The sequence below is a fragment of the Microdochium trichocladiopsis genome (genome assembly GCF_020744255.1).
Source record: "Microdochium trichocladiopsis strain MPI-CAGE-CH-0230 chromosome Unknown B0I36scaffold_5, whole genome shotgun sequence".
NCBI classification, from domain to species: domain Eukaryota; kingdom Fungi; phylum Ascomycota; class Sordariomycetes; order Xylariales; family Microdochiaceae; genus Microdochium; species Microdochium trichocladiopsis.
The window spans coordinates 3,252,112-3,277,518 of NW_025763548.1; the positions used below are offsets into that span (position 1 = coordinate 3,252,112).

The 25,407-nt window shown below is 57.6% G+C and overlaps 11 protein-coding genes across 11 annotated transcripts; 5 read left to right on the plus strand and 6 right to left on the minus strand.

Annotated features, from left to right (window-relative positions):
* Positions 1-73: 73 nt before the first annotated feature.
* Positions 74-1,712, minus strand: B0I36DRAFT_324306 (RNA polymerase Rpb4). Its single transcript, XM_046154082.1, has 3 exons — positions 1,219-1,712; positions 790-917; positions 74-683 (listed from the first exon to the last, which is right to left on the minus strand). Exons 1-3 carry the CDS (start codon positions 1,410-1,412, stop codon positions 562-564), a joined length of 444 nt encoding a protein of 147 aa, XP_046013290.1. The 5' UTR covers positions 1,413-1,712; the 3' UTR covers positions 74-561.
* A 134-nt stretch (positions 1,713-1,846) lies between these two features.
* Positions 1,847-3,231, plus strand: B0I36DRAFT_324308 (Longin-like domain-containing protein). Its single transcript, XM_046154083.1, has 3 exons — positions 1,847-2,143; positions 2,207-2,329; positions 2,432-3,231. Coding segments are annotated over exons 1-3 (684 nt in total). The 5' UTR covers positions 1,847-2,141; the 3' UTR covers positions 2,991-3,231.
* On the minus strand, positions 3,225-4,439 carry B0I36DRAFT_124917 (uncharacterized protein). Its single transcript, XM_046148097.1, has 2 exons — positions 4,039-4,439; positions 3,225-3,955 (listed from the first exon to the last, which is right to left on the minus strand). The coding sequence occupies exons 1-2, from the start codon at positions 4,327-4,329 to the stop codon at positions 3,365-3,367; spliced, it is 882 nt and encodes a 293-aa protein (XP_046013292.1). The 5' UTR covers positions 4,330-4,439; the 3' UTR covers positions 3,225-3,364.
* A 426-nt stretch (positions 4,440-4,865) lies between these two features.
* B0I36DRAFT_124949 (Borealin N terminal-domain-containing protein) lies at positions 4,866-6,423 on the plus strand. Its single transcript, XM_046148099.1, has 3 exons — positions 4,866-5,157; positions 5,213-5,510; positions 5,574-6,423. Exons 1-3 carry the CDS (start codon positions 5,022-5,024, stop codon positions 6,223-6,225), a joined length of 1,086 nt encoding a protein of 361 aa, XP_046013293.1. The 5' UTR covers positions 4,866-5,021; the 3' UTR covers positions 6,226-6,423.
* On the minus strand, positions 6,358-7,811 carry B0I36DRAFT_124942 (translation initiation factor SUI1). Its single transcript, XM_046148098.1, has 4 exons — positions 7,605-7,811; positions 7,469-7,488; positions 6,852-7,307; positions 6,358-6,714 (listed from the first exon to the last, which is right to left on the minus strand). The coding sequence occupies exons 1-4, from the start codon at positions 7,660-7,662 to the stop codon at positions 6,490-6,492; spliced, it is 759 nt and encodes a 252-aa protein (XP_046013294.1). The 5' UTR covers positions 7,663-7,811; the 3' UTR covers positions 6,358-6,489.
* Positions 7,812-8,561: 750 nt separating this feature from the next.
* On the plus strand, positions 8,562-12,293 carry B0I36DRAFT_324314 (uncharacterized protein). Its single transcript, XM_046154084.1, has one exon. The coding sequence runs from the start codon at positions 8,952-8,954 to the stop codon at positions 12,018-12,020; it is 3,069 nt and encodes a 1,022-aa protein (XP_046013295.1). The 5' UTR covers positions 8,562-8,951; the 3' UTR covers positions 12,021-12,293.
* A 168-nt stretch (positions 12,294-12,461) lies between these two features.
* On the minus strand, positions 12,462-13,900 carry B0I36DRAFT_363283 (kinase-like domain-containing protein; the record flags this gene model as incomplete). The annotated part of the gene is made up of 4 exons (XM_046158783.1): positions 12,462-12,506; positions 12,584-13,588; positions 13,656-13,761; positions 13,827-13,900. 4 exons carry the CDS (start codon positions 13,898-13,900, stop codon positions 12,462-12,464), a joined length of 1,230 nt encoding a protein of 409 aa, XP_046013296.1.
* A 592-nt stretch (positions 13,901-14,492) lies between these two features.
* Positions 14,493-17,945, plus strand: B0I36DRAFT_268677 (Muniscin C-terminal mu homology domain-containing protein). Its single transcript, XM_046151249.1, has 5 exons — positions 14,493-14,755; positions 14,833-14,925; positions 15,007-15,092; positions 15,163-16,832; positions 16,889-17,945. Exons 1-5 carry the CDS (start codon positions 14,717-14,719, stop codon positions 17,605-17,607), a joined length of 2,607 nt encoding a protein of 868 aa, XP_046013297.1. The 5' UTR covers positions 14,493-14,716; the 3' UTR covers positions 17,608-17,945.
* Positions 17,946-17,969: 24 nt separating this feature from the next.
* On the minus strand, positions 17,970-20,857 carry B0I36DRAFT_324319 (spindle assembly checkpoint component Mad1). Its single transcript, XM_046154085.1, has one exon. It carries the CDS (start codon positions 20,719-20,721, stop codon positions 18,367-18,369), a length of 2,355 nt encoding a protein of 784 aa, XP_046013298.1. The 5' UTR covers positions 20,722-20,857; the 3' UTR covers positions 17,970-18,366.
* Positions 20,858-21,159: 302 nt separating this feature from the next.
* On the minus strand, positions 21,160-21,594 carry B0I36DRAFT_431676 (uncharacterized protein; the record flags this gene model as incomplete). The annotated part of the gene is made up of 1 exon (XM_046162591.1): positions 21,160-21,594. One exon carries the CDS (start codon positions 21,592-21,594, stop codon positions 21,160-21,162), a length of 435 nt encoding a protein of 144 aa, XP_046013299.1.
* Positions 21,595-23,218: 1,624 nt separating this feature from the next.
* B0I36DRAFT_324321 (mitochondrial matrix Mmp37-domain-containing protein) lies at positions 23,219-25,382 on the plus strand. The gene has a single exon (XM_046154086.1). The coding sequence runs from the start codon at positions 23,453-23,455 to the stop codon at positions 25,007-25,009; it is 1,557 nt and encodes a 518-aa protein (XP_046013300.1). The 5' UTR covers positions 23,219-23,452; the 3' UTR covers positions 25,010-25,382.
* Positions 25,383-25,407: the final 25 nt, after the last annotated feature.

Genomic DNA, 25,407 nt, shown 5'->3' on the forward strand with positions numbered 1-25,407 from the left:
TGTACCACTTTGGACGGACCGAAAATACCAAAAAAAGAAGGGGAAGCTTGAAGGAGAGACCAGCAGTAAACGACGCCGGCTGGACTCCTTGTCGACCTTGTTTTTTGCTCCCGGCTGCAATCCAGCATCACTGATTGGGGAATCTGCCGTTTATGTTTTGCTATTTCTTGGTTGTTCTTGTTTGTAGCTGTTTTACCCAAGTACGATTTAATCTAGTACTCCATGACGCCGCCCATTGATGCAATTTATTGTTTTGTTTTCTCCCCGTCTCTCTTTTTTTTTGGCAAGATATCGTGGTCTCTCGTGCTGTACAGTCTCGGTGGAGTGCCTTCTGACCATCCTTGGTGGTGACTCCTCGTTCATTTCCCACGGTTTTTGTGCCTCAAGATACGAGCAACTGCCCCAAAGCCAGAGAGCCAGTCACCAGGAGCCTTGACAATGAGGCTCTTGATGCAGCCGCATAGGAGCCCTTTCGGCCGCGGATAAGATCATGATATTGATTGTGCTGAACCGACAATCATGAGAGACACATATGCTCCACAAGGCCATTGGTGAGTTCTGTCACCTCGGCATGAGCTTGTACATCTCGTCCAGCAGCTCCTGGAGATCGTCATCGCTGATCTTGTCCTGTAACGAGGGGATCAAGGTCTTGGCCTCTTCGGCCGTCTCACAGCAGAGTGAGCCTGCACCCAGTCGTGCGTCCATCGAGTTAGCACTTCCCTACTGCCTCTAGTAGTTCCCATGGCACGCCAGATAAAAGGGGTGGGGGGGGCTGCAAGGAGCACTTACCGAGTTGCGCGCGCTCAAACTTGTGGAACTCCTTGTGCGCGCTGAGCAGCCGCTCCACGGCCTCGACGTGCTCTTTTTGCTTGAACCGCGAGAAGGCGTCGAGGTAGTCGATGGTTTTTGTCAACATCCTGCAGAGCGAAAGAAATAGAACAGACGTCAGCGCTCCGTTGGTGACCAAGCCTGGCAAACATTTGGTGCTGTTCCGACAAAATCCTTTGCAGGAGCACGGGTTGCATTTGGCCGCCTACGCTTCCAGCTCGTTTGAACCAGCGAGGAGATGCCCCATGCAGAAGCACAGGCGCGTCATAGGCGCAGCCTCTACTACGACAAGAACACCGCCCTCCCTCCTCTCCACCAGCATCCTATCGCAGCTGCCCTTGCACAATGCCCTGGCCTCTAACCCCAAGGTGAAAAAATGACAGCACCTACTCGGTCTCGTTGACATTCTTGCGGTCGTTGCGACGCTTGCTAACAAGGGCGTTGATGACGAGTGCGGCCTCGGAGAGGGTGAGGGTGTCGACGTCCTGGAACTCGCCGAGGCTGATGCGCTCGCCGGCCTCCTCGTTGCCCGTGGGCTGCGCCTTGGAGCGCGATGTCGCGGGGTGCACTGAGCGGGAAGCCATTTTCCCCTTCGGAAGGCTGCGTTTTGCCGCCGCCGCTGCCGCGGTTGTATTTACTGGACGAGAGTGTTTTTCTTTCGCTGAGAGTCCCTGCTCTTTCTTTCCGCTATCGGCGGGCGCGCGTGGCCGGGCACGGGGAGACAAGTGTTGCTTGATGTCGGAGTGGCAAGGCAGCGAACGCTGCGATGCGAGATGCGCAAAGAGCAAGTCGGTATGGGCGTGTAGAGAGACCGGACCACCTGGTTCGCGTGTGGTCGGAAGGTGTGACGGGCTGTGGTTGTTGTGACTGTGCAGTGCTGTTGTGCAAGCAGCAAGCAAAGTGCATGCGGCTGGCCACCAGCGCGGCGGTGGATATTCAGAGAGTGGCAGGCAGGCAGCGGAAGCTAGCGATGCGGCTCGTCGCCCAACCCCTGTCCAGGCAAGGCAAGGCACCTCGAGGAACCTGACCGCCCGCTTGCCAATCAGACAACGACCTCATCCACTCACTGGCATCTCGACCTCTGACTTCAGCACATCAACAAGAGGCGCAACCAGGCTGCCTGATCACAATACTTACGTACTTACTGATCTTGACAACTGCTTCTGTATCAGCTGTACCGGTCGACCGTTCAGGCCCGTCTCTATCCGTAGTGCCTCACCCACCACTGGCCCCATTGGAGCGGGGCAGCACACCCTCTGCCTCCTTTCAACCTCATCGCTCACACAGTTCACGCACCTGGCGCACATCTCACAATGTACGTCATGATCAAGACACATCCACACCAATCATTGCTCAGTCTCACTAATACTTACGGCAGGGTCGTCCTCGCGCTCATAATAATAAACAAGGCCGGCGGTCTGATATACAACAAGATCTTTGCCGAGGGCCTCAACCAGCTAAGCACAAACGACTACCTCGTGCTGGCCGGCACGTTCCACGGGTGAGGACTGCCTTTCTTTCATGCCCTTTTTATTCTGCCCAGTTGTTCACCTCCAGTGCGATGACCGGAACATGGGCCACACGCTGACAATATCGAAATCAGCGTGCACGCCATCACAGCCCGCCTCAATCCCATCAAGACCCGCTCAACAACATCACAGCAGTTCCCCTCCGGCACGGGGACACCAAACCCGCCACCACAAGGGATAGCACCACCTCCAGGAGGAGGAGGGGGCACATCACTCCCACACAACGCCGCTACTAACCCATCCTCAACAACATCAACATCAACAAACAACCCAGCAGCAGCGGCAGCGCTCTCCGGAGCAGGCGGAGGAGCAAGCGGCGGCGGCGCGCTGGCAGACGGGAACCTGCTCACGCGTCCGGAACCCCCCTCGGGCCTGGAGGTCATGGAGACGGAGAACTTCCGGCTGCAGTGCTTCGCGACGCAGACGGGCCTCAAGTTCCTCCTCTTCACCGACTCGGTCCAGTCCAGCGGCGGGCCCGCGGGCGCCGACGCCGCCATGCGCAGGATCTACGAGTACTACGCCGACTATGTCATGAAGAACCCGTTCTACCAGCTCGAGATGCCCGTCCGGTGCGAGATGTTTGACAGGAGGCTCAACTCGTACATCCGGGAGATCAACAGCTCGTCACGGTAGACTAAACAGGGGAGTGGCGAGTAGGGAGGTTGGTGTTGTGAGCATTACGCCTGTAGCGGCAGTTTTCCTCGGAGAGGAGAGCATGGGTCAGATGTACAGTCTTGGCTTCTGACAGGGTCTGGCGTCTGCATCGTGCTGGCGGGTGTTCTCAGTAGATAGAACGCAGAGACCGTCTACATCGGGAGCCAGCTTGCAATCGGGTCACAAGATACCAAATACGATATCCATTTCAAAAAAAAAATAGTTTACTGCAGCAAGCGTGCGCTCTGCATTTGTCGCGGTACCCCAGATTTTTGGGTCTATTGCTTTACTCTACAAGTAGTGTCGTGGTTGAGAATCGCGCATCGCATGCGTCTATCGCGGATTTTCATCTACTATGATGTATCCATCTTATCGCTGTCGTCTTTCTTGTCCTTCTTGCTGCCGCTGGGCTCGCCCTGGTTGTCCAGCAGTGGCTGCCTCTCGCCGTCCTCCTCAGCGATGCCTTCCAGCTCCGTCTTGCCTGCCGCGTTGGCCTCTGTTTGGGCTTGCCTGGCCTGTCTGGCGTTCTCCTCCTCCATACTCATGCGCAAGGCGAGAGCCAGCTCGGGGTCGGCGCTGGGGTCAAAGTCGAAGCCACCGTAGTCACCACCGGCATCTCCGCCGCCGCCAGAGCCGCCGGCAGCAGCCTCACCCATGACAATCTCTGTCGAGATCAGCTGGTCGCTTAGGAGCTGTCCGCTCGGCGGGATAACGACAAGATGTGAGCTGTCATTGTTGCCCTTGACGGCGTTGTTGAAAGCCTCCAGCTTCTTCTGCACGTCGTCCTCAATCTCGCCGAACAGGACAAAGTCGATGTCGAGATTGCCCTTCTTCATCTTCTTCGCTAGCGATACAAGCTTCTTCTCGTCGTCGAGGATGGGCGAGCATACAAACACAATGATGCGCTGGCGTTGTGACTTGTTCTGACGATGCTTGAGAGCGAGCTGGGAACAAGACCATTCGTTAGCACAGGGGTGTCCACAATTCACGTCTCTGGACAACCAGTCTTCAGATCGCAATCACTCACACTAGCAATCTGAATGCCCGTGGCGAGGTGTGCCGAGCCAGAGATCTTCTTCCTTGTCCGGTGGATGCCTTCGAGCAGGTTGCCTCTCTCTGTGGTAAGTGTGGATAGCACCTCGGGACCCTTGCCGCCCATGCTCATGAGGCCGACGGACGATTCCGGGTTGGAGTTTGTGATGTGGTCGAAGATGATGTTGATGGCGTCGGCCTGGGCGTCGAACCGGTTGGGCGCATAGTCTCCGTTGCGACTACTTTCGCTGTTGTCGACAACAATCATGACCGCTTCGAGAGGCATCGTGGCGGTTGTGGTCGACTGGTCGACGGCCGTGGACGGAGCTATTGGGTGGTGGTGGGAGTCGGCAGAGAGCTGGCTTGATGCACCAGGTGAGAAGGCTTCCGCGTGTTTGTGCGCAGCCCAAGACTTGAAATATGGGCTGAGGTCGAGACGATGATGTGTGCCCTGGAGAGACGTCAAGGATGGGCGGCGGGTGTGTGTGACGAAGGCTGTAGTTGAGGCTAGAGGGACGGACAGCCCACGCAGCTCGACGTAAGAGAGATGCAGCCTACAGGCCAAGGCGGGTACTTGTGCTGCGTTAAGGCTCTGCCCAAGTCAGGGCCTGCACTATGCTCACAATCAGCTGGCTTTGGCGTGAGGTCCTGGTGGGGCACCACTAACAGCTGTCTAGTCGCTACCCCGGAGCTCGGGCCTCTCTCTCATTGAAGCAGCCATGTCATGGTGGCAGCTCTCCGGTCCGGGCCTGGCGCCAGAGCTCCAGGCTTGGCGCTTTTTGTTTACTTTGAACCAGACCTTGCCTGCTGCACCACCTGCAACACGCCCTGGCCAGTCTCATCATCCACGCCCACGACACGCCACCACAACACGCGATATTGAGATTCCACCACACGAAGCGCACGACAGCAATCCCACACAACCGCAGAACAAAGCATTCCTTACTAGAAGCAACCCACAACAATCTACTGGACAATATGGCGCCCACACGAACTCGCAAGCGCAAGTCAGACATGTCGTCGCCAACAACAGCCAGCCCGATCAAGAAACAGCGCAAGATGGGGCTCTCCGCGCTCCAGAAACAGGCTCTGATAGACAACCTCCAGCTAGAACGTACGTGACAAGATCGCGTCAAACACTTGGCTGCACGTGCTGACCCATTGCCTAGTCACGGAACGCGCCCGAAGACTGCGAGCACAGTACAACGTGCAGGCACAACACTTGCGCTCACGCGTCGAAATGCGCATCAACAGAATACCGACTGCCCTCCGCAAGACAACCATGGGCGAACTCTTGGCCAAGTCCCTTGAGCCACCAAAGCCAAAGCCCACGAGGCCAGCGTTCACAGCACGGCCACCGCCAGTACCTGCTAAGGACGGCACTTCGCCGATGCAAATAGCCCGGAAGCCTGTCACGAAGACTACTGTGGCTACGAATGCTGCTTCTCGTGGACTGAAGCGCCTGAGGTAGGCCCTCCAAGAAATCTGGACGTGCTGAAACTACAAGAAGCCACACTAACGACACTGCAGCGAGGACTTTGATGGCAACAAGGAGAACCAGAACGACGCTGTCGATAATCCTAAGAAGAGAGTCCGCGCGGCTCCTGCCGTCGCGAAGACGATGCAGACTCACCAGATCCTGTCGCCTACAACCTCGAACGCGCGCATCATCCCTGCACGCGAGCGGCCCGCGTCTCCCACCAAGTCCATGCTTGGCCGGCCAGTTTCGCCCGTCAAGTCGCTCGCCGCGAAGTCTTCGTCAAACCTCCTCTCGAACATGGTTGAGAAAGCAAAGGGCATCCGCAGCGCAGCTACCAGCAGCCGAAAAACCACTGCGTCCTCGACGGCAAGCTCGAGTTCTAGTACAGCGGCTGCAACCACGGCAACCACGGCGCGTGGCCGCAAGGCTGCTGCGCCCAGCACGACCGCGGCACCCGCGACGACGCGTGGCAGGCGGAAGATCAGCGCAGCGAGCGAGTCCAGCGAAGGCAGCACTGCGACTGTAGTGAAGAAGACGCCGGCATCCCGCGCGACAGGGACAAAGGCAGCTGCGGCTGTCAAACGACCAGGGACCGCGATGAGCACAACGAAGTCGGCGGCAGCCAAAAAGGCAGCACCTGTCAAGACGGCTACTACACCAGCGGCCACCGGGCGCACTTTGAGGAAACGGGCTGCTGTGTAGAGAGTCAAAGCCTTCAGGCGTATCGATGAGGGGCAGGAACTTGGACGATTGGCAAATATGATGACGGAGTTTAGCGTGGGAAATATTGGTTCATGGAGTTCCGGCTTGCTTTTATGGTATCACGCTGGCGTAAGGAAAATACGTATCAAACTTTTGGACAGGCAATAAATGCCCAAGTTCCGTTTTGCCTTTTTTGCCTTTTCTTCGCCATGCATCTGATTCATTATTCGCAGTCATGAAGGGGGTTTGTACATGTTGGAACCACTAAGCACTCGTGCCCGCCGAGGCAGCCGCAGCCGCCGCCTTCTTCTTTAACTTCTTGTCGTCGACCAGCTCGATGTTGTCCTCGGGTATCTCCTTGTACTTTTCGAGCAGGAACTCCTCAATCTCGGGGCTCACGTCACCCTGGACCACAATCTCCTCGCCGCCACCAGGCGCTCTCGTAAGTGACGAGCCGGTCGCGAACTTCTTGCCAAACTCCTTTGCGACCTAAAACGCAAAGCAACGGGGAGACGGGTCAGCATCAACCCACCGCGGTAATAAAAAGACCTTGGCCATAGCCCCCCTTCTGACCACCACAAAAGGGGCAAGGGACAAGCGTTGCATCTCTCGAGTGTGTTACGCACCTTTTTCAAGTCGAGGTTGAACGCCTCGAGCCCGGACACGGCGGTGACGTACTTGCGCTTGTTGCGCTCGATGCGCTTGATGGTGACGACGCTGTTGGCGACCTTGTCGGCGTGCTTCTGCTCGGCCTTTTCCGCCTGTGCCGTCTTCTTCTGGGCGTCCTTTGCGGCGCGCTTCTGCGCCTCGACGGAGAGAGAGGCGGTGGCTGCTTCTAATGCTTCTGTTTGTCGCAAGGAGAGAGAAGCAAGATCCGGGTTAGCCGAGGGACTGTGGTTCGTTTTATCTGTCCAAGATTGCCGGAAGCTCTTGTATTTGGGAAGGAGGGAGGTTGGGAACCGTCGGGCAGGCTTGGGGAGAAGGAGGATCGTACCGGCAGACCATATTTGGGCGTAGAGGTCACTGTGTGTTGTCTGCAACCATTCCTGGCACTTCCTAACTGTGCCGCCATACTCGCAGTACTGTTCGTAGATCGAAAGTCTCATGTTAGCCTCCGGAGGTGTTGAAGTGGTCGTGCTGGAGGCAAGGATTGGCGGGCAAGACAGATATGAAAGGGAGATCTCGAATCGTTGTTGCGTGATTCATACAGGCCAAGCTCGGCGGGTGTCTCGGTCTGACGTACCTCTGGGGGCAGAGTGCAAACTATCAAATCAAAGAAGAAGAGTGTTAGTACCGCCATGTCTGTGTAGCTATCATAATCTTCCGTTATGATCTAAGAACCAAGAAAGTGGAAGTGCAGGTGCAAATGGAAGCTTTACCTCCGCAGTATGTGACGATGCGGCCTTGCGGCTCGCTCGGTTGCTCAACGTCCGCCATTCCGAACAGACGTGTAAAGGCTAGGTTGTGAATGGAATGTGGGAGAGATTCTTTGTCCCCTGGTCAAAGCCTGCAGTAGTTGTCGCGTCGCGATAAATGCTGCCAACAGAGCTCCAGCAACGATGGTGGTGGGGTGGTGTTGCTGCGCGCGCAGTGCTCTTCGCGACTATCCGGCACGATAAAGAGTGGCGGGGTAGCTTATCGCTGCAGAATCGCCGCCGGGGTGCCGCTGCCCGGCGGGAGCTACCGCCATGGCTGCAGAACCATAGTGTCCGGATTGTGATGCTTGTTGTGTCCGAAATTCACCTTATACCATGGCGTTCGGAACGCCATGTCTGGTTTTATCCTCCAGGTTGCGATATTGAGTAAGCTTCATTGTTTCTTCTCATGGAAGCGCTCGTGGCTGAACGACGTGCACAGCTTATCACGTGTAAGCGCCTGCACGTGCAGTTACACCTTGAGCTGCAAGCCCACTGTGACGTCGAGCACGCGGCGTGCATCCTGCTGACAAAGTCTAGAACGTGTAGATGTTTCTCTAAAGGGTTCCTGTTTCGCGCCGGACGAGGACCACCGCCGTATTGATGCCCAGCTCTCCTTCATCTGCAGTGCAGGCCCGGCGCTTAGAGCCTCGAGCCTGACGTGCGGCGGGCGTGCAGAAGCGCAGTCATTGGCTGGGGGACCATGCACGCCCACCCAATCAGAGCACTGCTCGTCCCCCCTTCTGGACTAGGTGCCGCTGCGATTCGCCAGCCCTGCAGCGCTTCTATAATTACACCACGGCCTCGCTCCTGCCATTGGCTGCCCACCGGCCCTCCACCGTTCGTTGCCCGCAAACGCAGCGACAAGGCGGCGGTGGTGGCATCCATGGTTGGGATGACTCTTGACATCCTGTCTGCACCATTGCAGTGACCTCGGGAGCCGGCGTGCCGCCCAGGCAGCCCGCAGACGCACCGCAACCCTGCAAGCGCTCAATCTCAGGCCCGTCACCAGCGTAGCCGCTCAGCGTCCATAGATGCCCAGCTCATTAAATCTCGCCCTGGCCGGCGCTTTCCCGCGAGTCCTCAATGTCGGCATTCCTTTCTTTCGCCTCCTCTGCGCCCTCTCAAGCCCTCCTAGAGGTTGCCCTATTCCATATACTCCCTGGCTCTCGTTGATCGAGGCATTCCAGTCTTTTACCGGCCTTCTCCTTGCTGATACCCCTTGTTTATCGCTTTCTCCATCTTCGACAACGACGCCGGGCGTCTCTTATTTCCAGGCCCCTCGGCTTGCAATATCCACACATCGCAAAAATGGCGGACCAGACCATTCTTCTCCCCGCGACAACATACCAGCCTCCCGCGTCTGCGCCGGTTCGGAGGCACGGGATGGCCCTTAATACGATAATGGAAGAGGACTCACAGCGACCCAACGCCGGCTTAAAACTGACCAGTCTGCCGGCTCGGCCCAGCTTCGCCACCCAGTCCTCGCAAGAAAAGATTGCCCAGTGGCTCTCACCGCAGAGCGACCACTTCCCTACGCCCAGGGGCTTCCACTTCATGTCGGCTCCGATCCTGCCTGAGTCACCGTCGACTGCGTCCGCAGACGAGGAGAGCAACTCTCCGTCTGTTTCCTTCTCCTCCAACCCATGGAACCGGATGAGCTCGAGCACCGTGGTCACTGAATTCGATGACATCTACGACGTGTCGGACGACGAGGATGCGAGGAGATCATCGAGGAGGAGCGGCTCGCTCAAGCGCTTCAACAGCAGCCGTTCTGTGAAGCGAACCCTGACTCCGCTCACTATCCCAGAGGAGCGCGAGAGCGCCATCATCGAGGGCTGGGCTGAGGCGCATGACTTCAAGAAGCTCACATCCCCTGTGCCCGTCACCCCCTCAAACAAGGTCGAGATGTCTCCGGCGGTCAAGTCCTTCATGCAGGCCCAGCAGATCTACGATGTGCCGACTATATCGGCGCCTCCGTCGCTCGATGGCAGCCTGAGCTCTGAGCAGATGGCTACCATGTCCGCCCCTCCGACACCAGTCATCGGTGCTGAAGACGATCCACCCACGGCAGACTGGTCTGGAGTTCACCTGCAGCCTGGTGCTCTGGAGACACTCCACGCCCTATCTGCTGGAGATGACGAGATCGAATACCAGCCTGAGCAGGTCATTGAGGTTCCCGAGGAGAGGATGCCCGAGATGTCGCAGCAAACCCCACGAGCCATTACTTCGCTCCTGAGACCGGCGCTCCGACTCTCGACAGGTTCTCGCGAAGAACAGCAGCGGAGCCTTCAGCCCAGCTTCTCGGGACTCAGTGCTCTGGATATTCCCTCCCCGGGAGGATTCTTCTCTGACCTATCACCACGTTCGCGTACCACATGGCACACAAGCAGCACAGGCAATGACGACGATATCGCGCCGCCTACTTCCACCACAGCGGAGCAATTCTACCGATGTCCTTGGGCGGAGCCTGCACCGCCTGTGCCTGCGGTCCAGCAAGTCCGTATGGCGATCCCGCCGCCACCTCCTCGGCCTGCGAACATCACTATTCCGCTGCCACCGCCACCACCGTTGCCAGTGACAACGGAACAGCTCGTCGAGGCGAGATCGACCATGTCTGATGGGATGCCTACTGGCAGACCTGTTATCCTGGAGCAGGTTGTCGAGGCTCGGGACATGAACCTCGAAGAACCCATCACCGCTCGCCGTATCCCGGAGTGGATTGAAGCCTCAGTTTCGTCCGAGACCCTGGTCGAGCCTGCGTCTGAAGACATCACTGAGATCGTTACCACATACGATCCGCAGTACACCAAGAAGCTGCAGGATGAGGCGCTCTCTAACCTCGACCGCACCGAGCTGTGGCTCATGGCACAGAAGTCTTACCTCAAGGGTGTTCAGCCTTCCGAGGAGACTGATGAGGAACTTGTGAGCAGCAGTAGCAAGAATGCCGACATCGCCAAGGTCGAGGAGGCTCCCGAACCCGAGCCGTTCCTTGCACTTGCCGAGACTACTGCGAAGAAGACCGTCCGCTTCTCCGAGGTTCCCAAGCCAGGCAACTTCCCACGCAGCCTCCCAAGCCGCCTCTCCCGTCAGGAGTCCGCTTACTATCGTGCATTCCAGGACTACCTGATCCGCACGCGCGGGCAGGACGCTTTTGTCCACCGCCAGCCGCGCTTCGAGGCTTTGCAGGCACAGCGTGTGAGCCTTCGTGATGCACATCGAAACCAGCTGCTCGGCAAATTCCAGCTGTCGGTGGTACCACAGTCCGCCAAGAAGCGCATGAGCGCCAACGTCGTCCGCGGAGACGATGTCCTCGTCGACGACTTTGAGAAGCTCAAGCGCGAGAAGGAGGCCGAGGCCATGACTCAGACCGCGATCTCAACTTGGCATGTCGCTGCCACCAAGGCGCTCAACGGCGGCAAGCTTTTCTCCGCGCCCATCGCCAAACGCCTCGCCCGGCTCTCGCGCATGGGATCCGTGGCATCCACGCGCGCCCGCATTCTCGACCTCGGCGGTCAGATCACCTGCGACTGGGCGTGGCATTGCGCCTTTACCTACCCCAACGCAAAGGTGTACACAGTCACGACCAAGAAGATTAGGCAGGTCAGCAATAGCAATATCCGTGGTCCGCCAAACCACCGCCAAGTGGCCGTCGAGCGCCTCACGAAGCTGCCTTTCCCGGACGCGCACTTTGACCTCGTTTCCGCGCGCGAGCTCCAATCCGTCCTCAAGTCTGTTGGCGAGAATGGCGGCCAGGACGAGTGGGACGCCTGCCTGGCCGAGTGCTACCGCGTACTCAAGCCGGGAGGTTACCTCGACTTCAGCGTCATGGACTCCGACATTGTCAACGCTGGGCCGCTTGGTCTCGCACGGTCCGTCGAGTTCGGCTTCGCCCTGCGCACAATGGGCTACGAGCCCAACCCGACCAAGACATTCCTCAGCAAGGTCGCGGGAGCCGGATTCGCGGACACCAAGCGTGCGTGGGTTTGTCTGCCCATGGGTGCGGCGCCCAAGTCCGCAGCCCAAAGGGAGCTCATTGTACGCGACTCGACCACGGGCGTCGAGCTCAGTCTGGAGCTCGAGGCGCTCGTGCAGGGCAGCACTGAGGCCGCTGCGGGTGTGAGCGGGCTCGCGGGCAGCCTCGTCTGGGAGCGCTGGCTGCTGCGCTGCGAGATGGAAAAGGTTGTGTGCGAGGGACGACTCAATGCCGCCATCGTCCCGGAGCAGGAGATCCGCGAGGCAGGCGCTGCAGCATTGCAGGGCGTGCACGGCATCGTGGAAGAAGGGCGCCGATGTGGTGCCGGGTGGAGGGTGCTGAACGGCTTCGCGAGGAAGCCCAGGGGCGAGGAAGGCGTTTTGGAGATCAGGCTTGATGCCTAAGAGGATCTCATCCACTGAGGAGCTCGTCACGGGCTCGTTGGTCTTTCTTTTGTTATCGTTGTGCGTGGTCGTGTCTTTTTTCATCACCGGGCTCGCTGCTTGACTTGGCCGCGGCCCCTTCTCTGCTGGTTCTCATTTCTCATACACGTATATAACTTTGTATACCTTGGTGGGTGGCATGTACGGCTGGACGGATGCAGGGGAAAACGGTACAATGGATCATGTTCATAAATGGGATAAATGGTATTCATACATCAAACATATGAAGCGCGAGGACATGGTCAGAAGTCTGCTGTGATCGTTCAAATACGGTGCCAAGTATATTTACGAAGGAGAGCGAGTTTGTATGAATTGCCCGCCGAACGGTTGAGCCTGTGCTGCAACAAAACAGCATGCTCTTGACTTAAGCTGCGGCCTCCCCATCAAGCAACTATTCATCGCTCACGGCGGGGCGCTCTGTACGTCAAAAAGTTTGGACGCAAGTATCTGTGCCATTGTGGAAGCGCGGTCAGTGGGAAAAATTGTGTGCAACAGGTATTTTAGATCCAGCCGCCGAAACTCACCTCCTCCGCGGACGGCCTCGTGCTGCTCTCATACCGCAACATGGACTGGATCAGACCGGCGACATCCTCATCGACACCGACGAGCAGGTCTGCCCAGGGCCTGCCGGCAAAGGACTGATACATCTCGAACGGCGGGGTCCTGAAGTTCTTGGCTGCCGGCCAGGTCTCGGGCGTGGGGCTGCCGATCGTCTTGAAGATGCTGAGGATCAGGCTGAGCTGGTTCCCGTCCTCGTGCACCGCGCGGGACTCGAAGATTGGCCCGAGCGGTGCCGCCGCCGGGTCGCCGCCGCGAGGGCGGCGGCGGCAGCACTCTGTCAGCATGACGCCCGCGGCCCAGATGTCGACGGCCGTGGTGTACGACTTGTCCCCGAAGAGGACCTCGGGCGCGCGGTACGGGCCGGTGCCGATGTCGAGGATCTTGTTGTCCGCGGGCTCGGAGGTGCTGGAGAGCCCTGGGTGCCACGCGGTGCCAAAGTCGGACAGGTATGCTGGCCCTTGGTGGGGCGAGGCGAGCAAGACGGCCGAGGGCTTGATGTCGCGATGGATGATCCCCTGCGCGTGGATGTGCGCTAGAGCCCTGAACAGCGCGCCGAAGTGTGCCGTGACTTGCCCTCGCTCGAGCGGGGGCCCTCTGTCGATGAGATGCTGCAGGGTCAGAGGCATATAAGGCATGGCGAGCACGAGGCGCTGTTCCTGGTCACGGAACGTCTCGAGAAGGCGGATGATGCATGGCTCCTCGAGCAGCTCCAGGATCTTTGCTTCGCGGAGGGGGTTGTGCGGCTCGATGTTGTGAGTCTCGACAATGACTTTGAGGGCGACCGCTTTGCACCTGTAGACTTGTGATGTGACGCCGCCAGAGATATAGTGGCACTCATGGTAGTTTCCAATCGTGATGCCTGGAGACTCTGGTCTGACCTCTGCATGGTCGCCTTGTGCATGGGATCGATGGCCAACGGCCGAGTCCCCTGGTGGTGATTTCAATAGACATGCTGAGTTGTATTGCTCCTGCCACAAATCATGGGGTTAGTCCGGCTGCAGAGAAGACCTGGCTGGCTGCCACGGGCAGACACACTCTGGTGGTGGCGTTGCTGTATGCCTCAGTCTCGATGGCAAAGGCCCTCTGGTGAGTAGGAGTAGTGGCCTCGTCTGTGGGGCTTGTTGCCTCGAGGATGGCCTTGCTGTGAAGCGGTTTGAGTCACCGCCTGGATGCCATGATGGGTGTGCCTACATGGAGAGGACGCACATGTTCTGGATGTTGTCGTACCGCTCCATTGCGGACAGGCCCTGGCGCCATTGTTGCGCCACTTGGTCAGCCATGGTGCCGGCTCAGACACGGGCACAGACCCGGTAGCAGGGCAGGAAGTCACGGGTCCCTGGTTAATGGGAGAACCGGTGGACAAGGCGATCAATCAATATGGAATGTCGATCTGGGCATAGGCGGCCGAAGCTTATGTTTATGCACTTGGCGAGGTGGAGCCCTGGTAGATGGAGCCGCCAGCGAGTACAGCACAGTAGTAGTGGCATAGTCTAATTGTGGTGGTGCACGAGGCCCGCTGGGGGACGGACCACAACAGTCAACGGCAGCATGACGTTGCTGCCTCGGGTAAGGAGGCGGTATGTAATGGCTCGTGGATGGGGCATCACAATGGCAGCGGCACAGCTGGTGTGCAATGCGGCACAAAATACCATAATCAGACATGGCTGACGCTGGATACGGACGGTCCAGGAACGAGGCTGGAGAATGTTCCATGCGCGGTGGAGACACTGGGCTGATTTGGTGCGTGCCCGTTGCGGCCATTCGAAGCTCCCACAGCTCGGCCGCCCCAGCGTGCGTCACTCGGCACCCGCCTCGCCCGCACAGCTCCAGCGCCGCCCTTCCTGTGCCTCCCAGCCCAGCCGCCTCGATCGACTCGCGACCACGCCAATCCTCGATTTCCTCCCGGATCAACCTCCTCCAACTCACAATCGCCTCGGTGCCCACGCCCACGCCTGCAACCTCGCTCTCCTCCCCTTGAGCCCTGCCTCTGCGACCCGCGTTCATGTCGTAGCTTCGCCCCGTCCTCCTCGCCTCTCCCTCTGCCACCTGCTTGCTCTCTTCCGGCCCTCGCACCAGCTTCTCCCGCCTCGCTCGCCATGGACGACCTCTCGCGGACTGAATACCCGGCCATGCTGGTGCGTCTCATACTCACACTGCTCACTCAATTCTCGTCGTCCTGTGGATCGCTGACCAAACATGCCTCCTCAAACAGGCCAACCTCCAGCCCGGCCAAGCTGTCAACGCCCTCAACGACCGTGTCAAGCGCATCGCAAAGGTCAACACCGAGATCGCCGACTGGCTACAGGTACTGCGCAAAGCCCCCAATCAACTCAATCGCCACGAGTCATCCTCGGCCATGGCTGACAATGCTTTCTCCCCCGTCTAGGAACGTCGCAAGGTCGATGAGCAGTATGCGCAAAGCCTGCGCAAGCTCACTCAGTTCCGTGTCCCCAATGCCCAATCCGAGCTTGGGTAAGTGTTGCTCCGACCCCGATACCGAGTCTTTGAGTACCGTCGCGACTGACCCCAATCACCTCCGTAGCACCTTTCAGCCGCAATGGGACAAGATCCTCGCCGCCACAGACTCTCTCGCCAGCTCTCACTCCGCCTTTGCCGCCAAGATCGACAAGGACGTCGAGACTCCCCTCCGGAATTTCCAGCAGAAGAAGGAGATGGCGAGCATGCAGACAATCCAGGGAAACCTGACAAACATGGCCAAGGAGCTCGAAGACGCGCAGCATGCCTCGGACAAACTCTCCAAGAAGGGCGGGAAGGCCAGCGCGGCCAAGATGGACATGGCGGCGGCAAAGCTCGAGTCCGCCACCGGTCAATGGGAATCCCAAGCCCCGTTCATCTTTGAAACACTGCAGGCTCTCGACGAGTCGCGCATGAACCACCTTCGGGATGCTCTCACGCAATACGGCACTTTCGAGGGCGAGCGCGCACAGCGCCACCAAGCCGATGCCGAGCTCATTCTCAACAGCCTCCTCGACTACAGCACTGCTACAGAGATCTCTCACTTTGCATCAAGGACAACGGCCGGGAAACCCAAGCTGGAGAAGCGCGCCACGTCGCTCCGTCAAAACTCGACTGCAGGAACGACCACATCGACCACTGCGCCGTCCACGACTGCTCCCAACAACTCACTCGCACCGTCCACGACGACTCCCAGTATTGCTCCCCCCGCCCCTACGCCGCCTGCCGCTTCTATGGAGGACGATCGTAGCGAACACTCGATCCCTCGTGAGGCGCCTCCAGAGAACAAGCTCCGCAGTCGCATCGGCACTATGTTGGGCCGTCGACGGCAGAGTATCCACGGCGGCTTTGGGCAATTGTCCCCATCCAAAGGCCCATTTGGCAGAGCTTCGAAGAGCAGTCATGGGCCGAGTGTGTCCCCGAGAACCTCTTCGAACAACCTTGGTGGGTCAGATCGGCTTGGATCATTAGCAGAGTCTGAAGACCAAGATGAGCTGCGGCAATCGGAAGCCAGGGACAAGTCATCACGACCTACGACGAACGGCACAGGAGCTGGAGAGACTGGTCCTGGCCCACAGACAAATGGCAAGCCGGCGCCCGCAGATCTGCTCGATGTGCCGCCTCCAGCGGGTCCCCCTCCATCGCAGAGGCAGCCAGAGAAGGACGCTGAAGGTTTCACCGTGCCGGCTGCCGCCAATGATCCTATTTCTGCAGCTGAGAAGGAAGCTGCTGGGGAGGAAGCGGACCAGCTTTTCAAGCTTAACATCCAGAATGAGCCAGTCGCCGACGAAGATCCAGAGGCCAAGAAAGCTGCACTGTCCAACGTCGCCAACAGCCTGGCTATGGGTATGCCGACCCGGAAAACAGGCACTATCCGTGGTCGCCGTGACGTGCGCAACACCATTTACGTGCCTGCCCCGATTTCGCAAGGATCCTCGACATCAGTCCCGTTCCCGCCTTCGCCTAACTTCACAACTCAGAACTCACGATCAACCGGTCTTACTGCGCTGACCTCCGAACCATCCGTGGCCGGCACCTCAGACACTCAGTCTATCCGTTCTGCCACCTCACTTGGCGGCATCATCCACGCTAAGCATCCGGATCTGCACGAGCCGGGTCTGAACTCGTCCATAATCGAGACAGTATCCGCCAGCTTCGAAGATGGCCAAGTAAAATCGGTCAAAGTAAATGGCGAGATCGCTTTTGCGTACAACGCGTCTGACTCAAGTGTACCGAGTAGGTCTCACCCAGCTGGACTCCATGTGTCTCCCAAGCTAACGCATTTTTGATAGTGCAAATCCCTATCCGCATCAACAACTTCTCTGCTCTCGAGGTCATCGGGCCGAACCGCATCTTCGTCACCAACGACACTCCTGATCAGGCAGAACGCTTCATCCTAGATCCTTCGCATCTGCAGAAGACTTCGATTGGCTTCTCGTACCGTCTCCACGTCGACATGGAGACGCCTGCTACCGAACACGTGCCGATAATACTGAACCCGGTCTGGAAGCCTCAGGGTGACAAGCTAGGCTTGTTGTTGCAATACAAGCTGAATCCGACATTTAAATTTGCAATTGGCGCTTCGTCAGTGCTGATCCATAACCTCGTCTTCTTCACCACGTACGAAGGTGTAGCCACTGGTGCTCAGACCAAGCCACCTGGAACGCACCTGAAGGACAAGCATCTCGTCTACTGGCGGTTGGGGGATGTTACACTCACGGCAGGAGGTGAATGGCAAAAGATTGTGTGCCGCATAATAGGTGCACCCGGCCAGGAACCTAAGCCAGGCTCGGTAGAGGCACGCTGGGAGGTCAGTCCGGGTACGATCAGTGGCGGCGAGCCGAGCATCATATCTGTCTCGCGGCTCGAAGAGAGCAAGGGCAAGGAGGCAGAGGTCATTGACGAGGATGACCCTTTTGCGGACGTCCAGTCCGAAGGGAAATGGCTGGACATCCCAGCAACCCGCAAGGTCGTCAGTGGCAAGTACGAGGGCACGCAGACTGCGTCCTAGTACTGGAGCAAAAGCTCATACAAAGATATCACGATGGGCGATTCGCGACAGCAGCTTGCGCCGCTGCAGCCCACCCTATTTGCCCCATCCGGGGGAAAACCATTCGCTTTGATTCCATTTCCTTTCATATTGTCCAGCAGTACCATTGCATCTAGAGGGTGTTCGAGTCCTCCGTGTATATGCCCGAACGGCCCCGATTTCATTAGCCAGGCCCGGGCTTGTCGTACATATCTCTCTCTATATATAATGATTCAAGGCTATATCAGTTGTGCAAAAACCTCGAAGTCGATGACGTGGAATTGTTGTCTGGTTATGCCCTGGTTTCACATGGCGGTGGCGATCACGTGGGTAAGGTATCAATATTCGAAGTGGCCTAATCCGTGTTTTGACAACGTTGTCTTTGCAGGAATGGTATGCATATGATTCATGCGAGAACCACAAAAAAGTAATCTACACCATTTACAAAACAATAGCTTGACTCCATGACGCCCCTCTCTCTATTGGACCGACTTCTTTTCCATGACCACCGTAATGTAACATATCGCTGCTGCTGACCAAAAAGAAAATCAGGTAAAGCGCTGTGCGCGCGCGCCCGACATGCAAGGAAGATCTGGACTCCGACAAAGATGCACATGCAACAAAACAGATCACAGGCCACGCGGCGCGAGAGCGGACCGGGGGACCGGTCTGCGGGCGATTGTTGTTGTCAACTCCTGAAACAAACACTATTCGCTGCTTGCCCTCGTATACAGTGCGCTCTCACTGCTGTCCACCCTCAAGCGCGAGCTGCTGCTGCTGCTCCTCGTAGAACTCGAGCGTCAGGGCCGCCAGGAACCCGGGGATGCAGCCCTTCTCGCGGACCCAGAACTGGATCTGGTCGGCAATCTTGCGGGCAAAGGGGCTCTGCGGGCCTCCGGAGACCTTCATGGTGCCGCGCTCGCCATCAAACACGATGCTGTTCTCGTGCTCCCCGTCTGGGCTCGTGGACGGGTAGAACAGGGATTCGACGCGCATCTTGCCGTTGGGGATGAACGTCACGGTCCAGCCGAGGGTCGAGAAGATGGCCTCCTTGAACTCCTGGGACTTGCTGCCCCAGACCTCCTTGAGGCGGAGCGCGGTCTTCTTGGCCGACGCGGTCTCGCGCTGGGCCTCCTCGACCTCGCGCCGCGCGGCGGCCAGCTGGCTCGCGGGGATGACGGCGACGTTGTTGGATGATGAGGAAGACGCCTGGCTGCGGCGGGACACGGTCGACAGCTGCGCGAGCAGATCCTTGTTCTCCTGCTTGAGCGCCGCCAGGGTGGACATCTTGATCGCCTCGAAGTCCGACGTCGGGTTCGACCGCAGCGACAGGATGCGCGTCTTGCTTGCCGACTCGGCGGCCTTGAGGCGCGATCGGGTCACCTCGTGTTCCTTGAGGAGCACCTGGTGCTCCTTTTGCAGCTTGGCGAGCTCGTCGGCGAGCTTGCGCCGCTTGCGGTTCAGCTCGCCCAGCTGTTCGCTGAGTTGCGAACTGTTGTTCTCTGCGCCGTCGTCGTGCGGGCGCTTGCTGCCGAGAGATAATGGGCCGTTGCTGGGAGCTGATGATGCCGGGGGTGCTGTTTCGAGCTGTGACAGGTCCTTGTGCATCGTCTCGACCTCGCGCTTGTACTGCTCCACCAGCGCCTGTAGGTCGGCCAGGCGCTGGTCCTGCTTCTTCTCCGCGTCACCCTCGTTGAATGTAATGTCCTCGTCCTCAAAGGATTTGATCTGCGCCCGCAGGTACTCAATCTCCTTGTTGGCGAGGTTCTTCTGGCGCTCCACCCGCGCGAGCGCTCTGCTCACGGATGACGGCGCTGATGAGGTTGTTTTGAGCTTTTCGATCTGCTCGCCGAGACTCTGCTTGTCAGCCTCGAGCGACTTGATCATCTCGTCACGCTCGGCAATCTGCGGCTGCATCTGGCCAAGCTTCTCCACCAGCGAGGCTGAGTTGTACCGCTCTTCGACCAGCGCGCGGGCGACGGCTTCGGGCGTGTCAAGCTCCATGAGCCCGTCGTTGGTGCTTGCATTTTGCAGGTACGCGGTCCAGGCCAGGCGCTCGTCTTCGAGCCGCTGCCGTTGCATGCGTGCTTCGGAGAGTTCCGCCTCTAGCGCTTGGGCAGCATCCAGACGCCGCTGAAGTGATCGCTTCTCTTCTTCGACGACCTCGACCGCCTTGTGTATTTGCCGGAGGTGGGTCAGCTCGGCGTGTTGTTTTGACGTCTTCGCTTCCAGTGACCGAATGTGGTGGACCTGGTCTTGCAGCTCGCGTTTGATGACCGCAATCGTCTCCGCATCGCCAGTCTGTGCTTTCAGCCGCAGCACGTCGGCTTCGAGGTCGCCCATGGCCCTGTCCTTTTCAACAAGCTGTTCCTGCAGTTGCTGCATCTGCATCTCCCCCGCCTGGCTGTGCTGCTCCAGCTCTTGCACGTTTTGCCGTAGGTTCGCAATGAGCGCCTCGAGATCGTTGATCTTCTTCTCGCCGAGACGCTCGCTCTCTTCCTTCGCGGCGGACAGGTCTTCAATCTGCTCTCGCAGCAGGCGCGATTCGTCTTCCGCCTCCCTGGCTTTCTTCTCGAGCGAGAGCTTCTCTTGGGCAGCGTTCTCGCGGAGCTCCTGGAACTCATTCTGCATGCTCTCAAACTGTCGCTGCGCGCGGCCCTTGTCCCCCTCCGCCTCTTGCTTGCGCTTGAAGTCCTCGTCGGCCTTGCGCCGGGCGTCGCGCAGCTCGTTGTCGTGCTGCAGCGCCGCCATCTCCTTCTCCTGCTCGTAGTTCTCCATCTTGTATCGCATCGTCGCGAGCTCGGCCTTGAGCTCCTCTATGCGCTTGCGCTGGGTCTCGTACTGCTCCGCGTCGGGCGGCGCGAGGTTCTCCTTGGAGCTCTCGAGCGAGGAGCGGCGCTGCACGGAGGACTGGCGCGACGATGGCCGGCCGCCATGTTCGGCGCCCGTCAGGAAGTCGTACGCGGGCTGCTGGTGCTGGTGCTGAGCGGTGGCGGCGGCGCTGGCGCGGAAGTTGGACACGCGAGACTCGCGCATCGAGGAGCCGGGGCGCGGGAGGCCGCTGCTGCCCCCGCTGATGCGGAAACGGCCGCTCATGATGGGTCTCGTTGCTGTTGACAATGGCACATTCGGGCGGCGACGCGCGGCGGTTGGATCGTCGGTGGGCGCAATGGCAGTCTGTAAGTAAAGGTCCGGTGCTGGTGTGTGTTTGTGAGCTTTGTGGATGGGTGAATGCTGGGTGAAGCTATTTGGAGGTGGAGACGAGCCATAGCTCCCCCTGGCTGCTGTTGTTTTTGTTTTGTTTGCGCACCCTGCAAAGGCTGGCCCTGGCCTACCAAGACCATGTGTGGAGCCACTAATTAGAGCTCCAACAGGGATGTCACAAACACTCAAAGTCTCAAGCACGGCACTTGTTGCATTTACTGATGGTGCATTCCATCACGGATGTCATGTCATGGGGCTGAATGCGGATTACTTTGGATGGCTCAAAAGAGCGAGCCTCTGAGTGCTATATGACTGTTTTTTCAAAGATTTCTAGTGATAAAATATGCAGTAAAGACTCTCAAACCGCTTGAGATCACTGACGCATTCGTCGTTTCCCACCTCGTGGCCTGCTCCTTGGCAGTCCTTGACGGCGTAGTATTTGCAGACAAGCGTCACCTTCCCCTCGTCCTTGCGGGGCCACGAGACTGCATTGACCGAATGAGTGCCGGCATAGTTGTAGTTATAGCAGCCGGTATTGGCGGGGATGGTAAAGTCGACATTGTACTTGGTGCAGGCGTAGTCGGTGTAATATTGAAGCTTGATTGGCGGGTAGTCGTCCCTTTGGACATTGTGTATCTCGAGGTCGTGCGCTGTAACGTTTGACAAAATTGGTCCAGGAGCAGGAGCGGGAGCGGGAACAGGGCCGGCCATCGAGAGGCCCCAAAACAGACTTAAAGTCTGGATGGAGGAAGCAACGCCCACCATCTTGCTCGTCAGTGTTCCTCAATCGGGACTCGTTAGTGGACGACGGAGAAGACAAGACATTAGAGAGCTTGACAATACCTTTCAATCGTCTGGTAAGCCTTAAATACTCATAAAGAGATGTGTCTTTCTGAGAGTAAAGATTCTTTTAACCTGCGGAAGTAGGAAACTTTATACTTTTCGCTAGTCCAGCATGAAAGTCGGCTCATGGCCAGTACTCATTACGGTCTCGCGAATCCTTGCTGTGTTGTGATTGCTACGTATTGCATGTTGCCCTGTCTGTACGAAACTGAAATCTTATCAGTGCCCGAGCCTTTGTACCTTTGCTGGCGTCATTTCGCTGGTTGTGGCCAGAAAGAGGAGTAAAGGCTGACGCCAAATCGTCTTGTAGATACGTTACGATTTCCATGCCCCAGTGCTCTATCCTGGCTTGATTGTTTCCCCAGAAACACTGCGAACTGCATTTTGGGCAATGTACTCGGATTGCGCTCTGATCTGGTCTAGGCATAGAAGTCTTGGAAACCTCCCGAATTGTTGCAAGCGGTAGAATCAAGAAAGTGCGTACAGGTGTGGATCGAATGTGCTTAATATCATGGAGTATCAGAAGACAAGTACCTGAGAACGACGCTTACATCCTGCAATGATGTTCGCTAGCCTCCACCCACAAGGCCATGATGGCGTCTTGAGACAACTACCACGAGTTCAAATCCGGCATGAAAATGCGTGTGCGCACTTCTAGCATTGACTTGGTAGGATTAAAAGTTACGTGTAAGCATTCAACGGACCGCCCCGGCGTGGAGTCCCCGCATGCTGGCGTCATGCAGTTGTGAATACTCCAGTACCAAGCTCGCTGATGTTTACTTAGGTACCTACCAGTGTTTGCTGACAATCGAAGCAGGCTGCCGAAACATGCTGAAAAGCAAACAATATCACGACTTCAGAATGTTAATTCAGGGGGATGGTTGAAGAAGTACAAGCTCAAAGACGGAAAGGGGGAACCCCGTCGCTGTATGCAAAGATTATGAGAGGCCCCCTTCATCCCTGGAAGCTGGACCTCACCATGGCGGCCACTCACTTTGCCCACAACGAAGTCGCTCCCGCCGTCGTCTTCGGATGCCTTGCGTCCACAGAGGCAAGCACTACTGAACAGATGACTCAAAGAGGGGAGAGACGCCCTGCATCCTCTGCTCATCCTGAGCATTCTCACCGATCTTGAGCGTCAGCGACTTGAGCCCGCATCTGCCAGCTTTCAGACACAGCAGGAGGCGGATAGCTATGGCAGTGATGCTGTCTGGATGTGGATGATTGGACGGGACAGGGGGGACCCTGAACAACGGCTGCCGTTGACGTCGTTGTTCTGGCAGGCAGCGTGGAAGCTTAAGGCCGGTGCCAAGGATGCCACTGTGATGATCTGTGGGGAATGGCCCGGATGGATTGACAAGTGTCTTTGCGTGCTCGAGTGGTGTGGGTGTACATTGTTCTCTAACATTCCGCTGCCGGTTCCTGGCGGGCAGGCTTCCCGTTGTGGCCTAGCGACATGCACCTCTGCCGGAAACTTCGCAGCCCCAGGAAGCTGCGACATCCACAATCTCGTCATCCTGGCCTGAGCCTTTCCTCCGCCGGCCTCCACGCCTTTCCCACCTTTTCCCTCATTGCACCACAACACGCCAGCCTCGCTCTATCCCAGGGCAGTACCGGCATCCCCATGGACCGGCATCTCTCGTAGCCATTGTGCCCGGCAGCTTCCTGCTGCAGCTCCATCGAAAACCCCCCGTAGCTCAAGCGATTCAGCTTACGAACCCACGCTTGCGAAAGCAAACACAGCAGAACCCGCTCGGCCAGCCACATCAATTGACTCACAATGGCATCGCGATGGGCGACACCCGCGAGGGTTGCCCGCCGGAGCATCCGGACCACCAGATTCTCTCCTGCTGTGCGACACCCGTACATCTTACTCAACTCTCCCACCTCGACCGAGACCTCCCTACTTTCAATACGCCTGTACTCTTCAAGTACGAGCTCCCAGCCAAACTCGACAGCTCCAAAGGGCAATACTGCCAGCAAAAAATCCGATGAAAAGACGAGTGCTGCGTCTGGCAGTTCGGCCAGGGGCCCGAGCCCGTCGACAACGTCTGAATCAACAGATACATACTGGGAGGACGAGCCGAACTACGACATAGAAAAGTTTACCGAGCTCCCCTACACGAACTTTGGGGTCAATCAGCACATGATCATTGATAGAGAGTTCAAGGAGGTCATGCGCCAGCTCTTGTGGAAATTCAGAGCACCGATTCGTTACGCATTTGCCTATGGCTCAGGCGTCTTCCCACAGTCCAAGAACAACACCGCCACCGAGGCCGACATCCGGGCAATCCATCCGAAAGCTCCTGCGGCAGTCGTCAAGGCGCAGACTGGCGGCCCCAAGATGATTGACTTCATCTTTGGCGTTGGCCACACACAGCACTGGCACTCTCTGAACATGAGACAGTATCCAGATCACTACTCGGCACTTGGCTCACTGGGCTCAGGAGCGGTTTCGCACGTCCAGGACAAGTGGGGTGCCGGCGTCTACTTCCATCCGTACATTACGGTCGAGGGAGTCATGATCAAATATGGAGTAGTGAATATCGACACCCTGTGCAGAGACCTCAGCGAGTGGGACACGCTGTATCTTGCTGGTCGCCTTCACAAGCCTGTCAAGATCCTGCGCGACAACCCGAGAGTGCGGCTTGCTAATCAGGTCAACTTGATCTCTGCCCTGCGAACAGCACTGTTGATGTTGCCAGAGTCGTTCACAGAGCAGCAGCTATACGCCACTATCGCCAGTATCAGTTACTTGGGCGATGTGCGCATGGCGTTCCCCACCGAGGACCCCAGAAAAGTCGCCAATATTGTCAACAACAATATGGTCAACTTCCGCCGTCTATACGTGCCACTGATCGAGTCCCTGCCGAATGCGAGGTTCATGGACCCGAGGTGCAGCAACCCGGACTGGATTTTCGATGGCGATGCGACGGTCAGTCTGCAGCAAGATATGGATCCGTTCAGGCGAGGCAACATGGTTCGCCGCCTTCCGAAATCGTTCCGCTCAAAGTTGTATTTCGAGTACCAGAAGAAATTCCAGATACCTCAGCTCGAGTTCAACAAGATGATGGAGGAGAGCAACGACGACGACATTGGCTCATTCAAAAAACAGCAGGGCGGCGGTTTTGAACAGCGCATTGCCCAAGATTCCCCCGAAGAGTTGCGAAACACCATTAGGGGGGTCATCAAAAAGACTATTGGTTGGCCGAGCACCAGCCAGTCGATCAAGGCCATCCTGACAGCAGGTGTCAGCAGGAGCATGAGGTATCTGGGCGAAAAGATGGCCAAGTACAAAAAGGGTAGCAGCTCATCTGCGGAAGAAAAGAAGGAGTGAGCTGCGAATGACTGCAGACAATAGGCACCGTCGCTCATGAGCATCCCACCCCAAGCAAACCCGCCCACATATGCTTAAAGTGCACGAAGAGACGCGATGTTTCGACCCAAACATGACCACAACCGCCATATCACAGCGCGTGCCCGGGCCTGCACTTACATTCTCATGCGGAGAGAATAAGCAAACGCATGCCCAGGCGGTGATGATGGAGTACAGCAATCCAAAAGCACAAAATGTAGAATAGCCATGTGTGTGAATATAGCTAAATCGACCAGCATCTTTGTCGAGGGGGTTCGAATGCATGACGAGCTGTCAAAGTCAATCGCCTGCTTAAAGCTAGTTTGCTGGGGAAGCGGGTCGAGCCGAGTCGGCATAGCCGCCTCCGAGGGCGGAGACTC

What these genes read in the sequence shown, in the direction of transcription:
- B0I36DRAFT_324306 (XM_046154082.1), bottom strand. Translation starts at nt 1,412, where the DNA reads ATGGCTTCCCGCTCAGTGCACCCCGCGACATCGCGCTCCAAGGCGCAG. An exon ending in AAGAATGTCAACGAGACCGA is followed by an intron (nt 918 to 1,218) that starts GTAGGTGCTGTC and finishes TTCGCTCTGCAG; the next exon opens with GATGTTGACAAAAACCATCG. An exon ending in GTTTGAGCGCGCGCAACTCG is followed by an intron (nt 684 to 789) that starts GTAAGTGCTCCT and finishes GACTGGGTGCAG; the next exon opens with GCTCACTCTGCTGTGAGACG.
- B0I36DRAFT_324308 (XM_046154083.1), top strand. An exon ending in CTGGCCGGCACGTTCCACGG is followed by an intron (nt 2,330 to 2,431) that starts GTGAGGACTGCC and finishes TATCGAAATCAG; the next exon opens with CGTGCACGCCATCACAGCCC.
- B0I36DRAFT_124917 (XM_046148097.1), bottom strand. Translation starts at nt 4,329, where the DNA reads ATGCCTCTCGAAGCGGTCATGATTGTTGTCGACAACAGCGAAAGTAGT. An exon ending in CGGGCATTCAGATTGCTAGT is followed by an intron (nt 3,956 to 4,038) that starts GTGAGTGATTGC and finishes TCTTGTTCCCAG; the next exon opens with CTCGCTCTCAAGCATCGTCA.
- B0I36DRAFT_124949 (XM_046148099.1), top strand. Translation starts at nt 5,022, where the DNA reads ATGGCGCCCACACGAACTCGCAAGCGCAAGTCAGACATGTCGTCGCCA. An exon ending in AGACAACCTCCAGCTAGAAC is followed by an intron (nt 5,158 to 5,212) that starts GTACGTGACAAG and finishes CCCATTGCCTAG; the next exon opens with TCACGGAACGCGCCCGAAGA. An exon ending in CGTGGACTGAAGCGCCTGAG is followed by an intron (nt 5,511 to 5,573) that starts GTAGGCCCTCCA and finishes ACGACACTGCAG; the next exon opens with CGAGGACTTTGATGGCAACA.
- B0I36DRAFT_124942 (XM_046148098.1), bottom strand. Translation starts at nt 7,662, where the DNA reads ATGGCGGACGTTGAGCAACCGAGCGAGCCGCAAGGCCGCATCGTCACA. An exon ending in CATCGTCACATACTGCGGAG is followed by an intron (nt 7,489 to 7,604) that starts GTAAAGCTTCCA and finishes TTGATTTGATAG; the next exon opens with TTTGCACTCTGCCCCCAGAG. An exon ending in TCAACCTCGACTTGAAAAAG is followed by an intron (nt 6,715 to 6,851) that starts GTGCGTAACACA and finishes TTTGCGTTTTAG; the next exon opens with GTCGCAAAGGAGTTTGGCAA.
- B0I36DRAFT_324314 (XM_046154084.1), top strand. Translation starts at nt 8,952, where the DNA reads ATGGCGGACCAGACCATTCTTCTCCCCGCGACAACATACCAGCCTCCC.
- B0I36DRAFT_268677 (XM_046151249.1), top strand. Translation starts at nt 14,717, where the DNA reads ATGGACGACCTCTCGCGGACTGAATACCCGGCCATGCTG. An exon ending in CTGAATACCCGGCCATGCTG is followed by an intron (nt 14,756 to 14,832) that starts GTGCGTCTCATA and finishes CTCCTCAAACAG; the next exon opens with GCCAACCTCCAGCCCGGCCA. An exon ending in GTCTGACTCAAGTGTACCGA is followed by an intron (nt 16,833 to 16,888) that starts GTAGGTCTCACC and finishes CATTTTTGATAG; the next exon opens with TGCAAATCCCTATCCGCATC.
- B0I36DRAFT_324319 (XM_046154085.1), bottom strand. Translation starts at nt 20,721, where the DNA reads ATGAGCGGCCGTTTCCGCATCAGCGGGGGCAGCAGCGGCCTCCCGCGC.
- B0I36DRAFT_324321 (XM_046154086.1), top strand. Translation starts at nt 23,453, where the DNA reads ATGGCATCGCGATGGGCGACACCCGCGAGGGTTGCCCGCCGGAGCATC.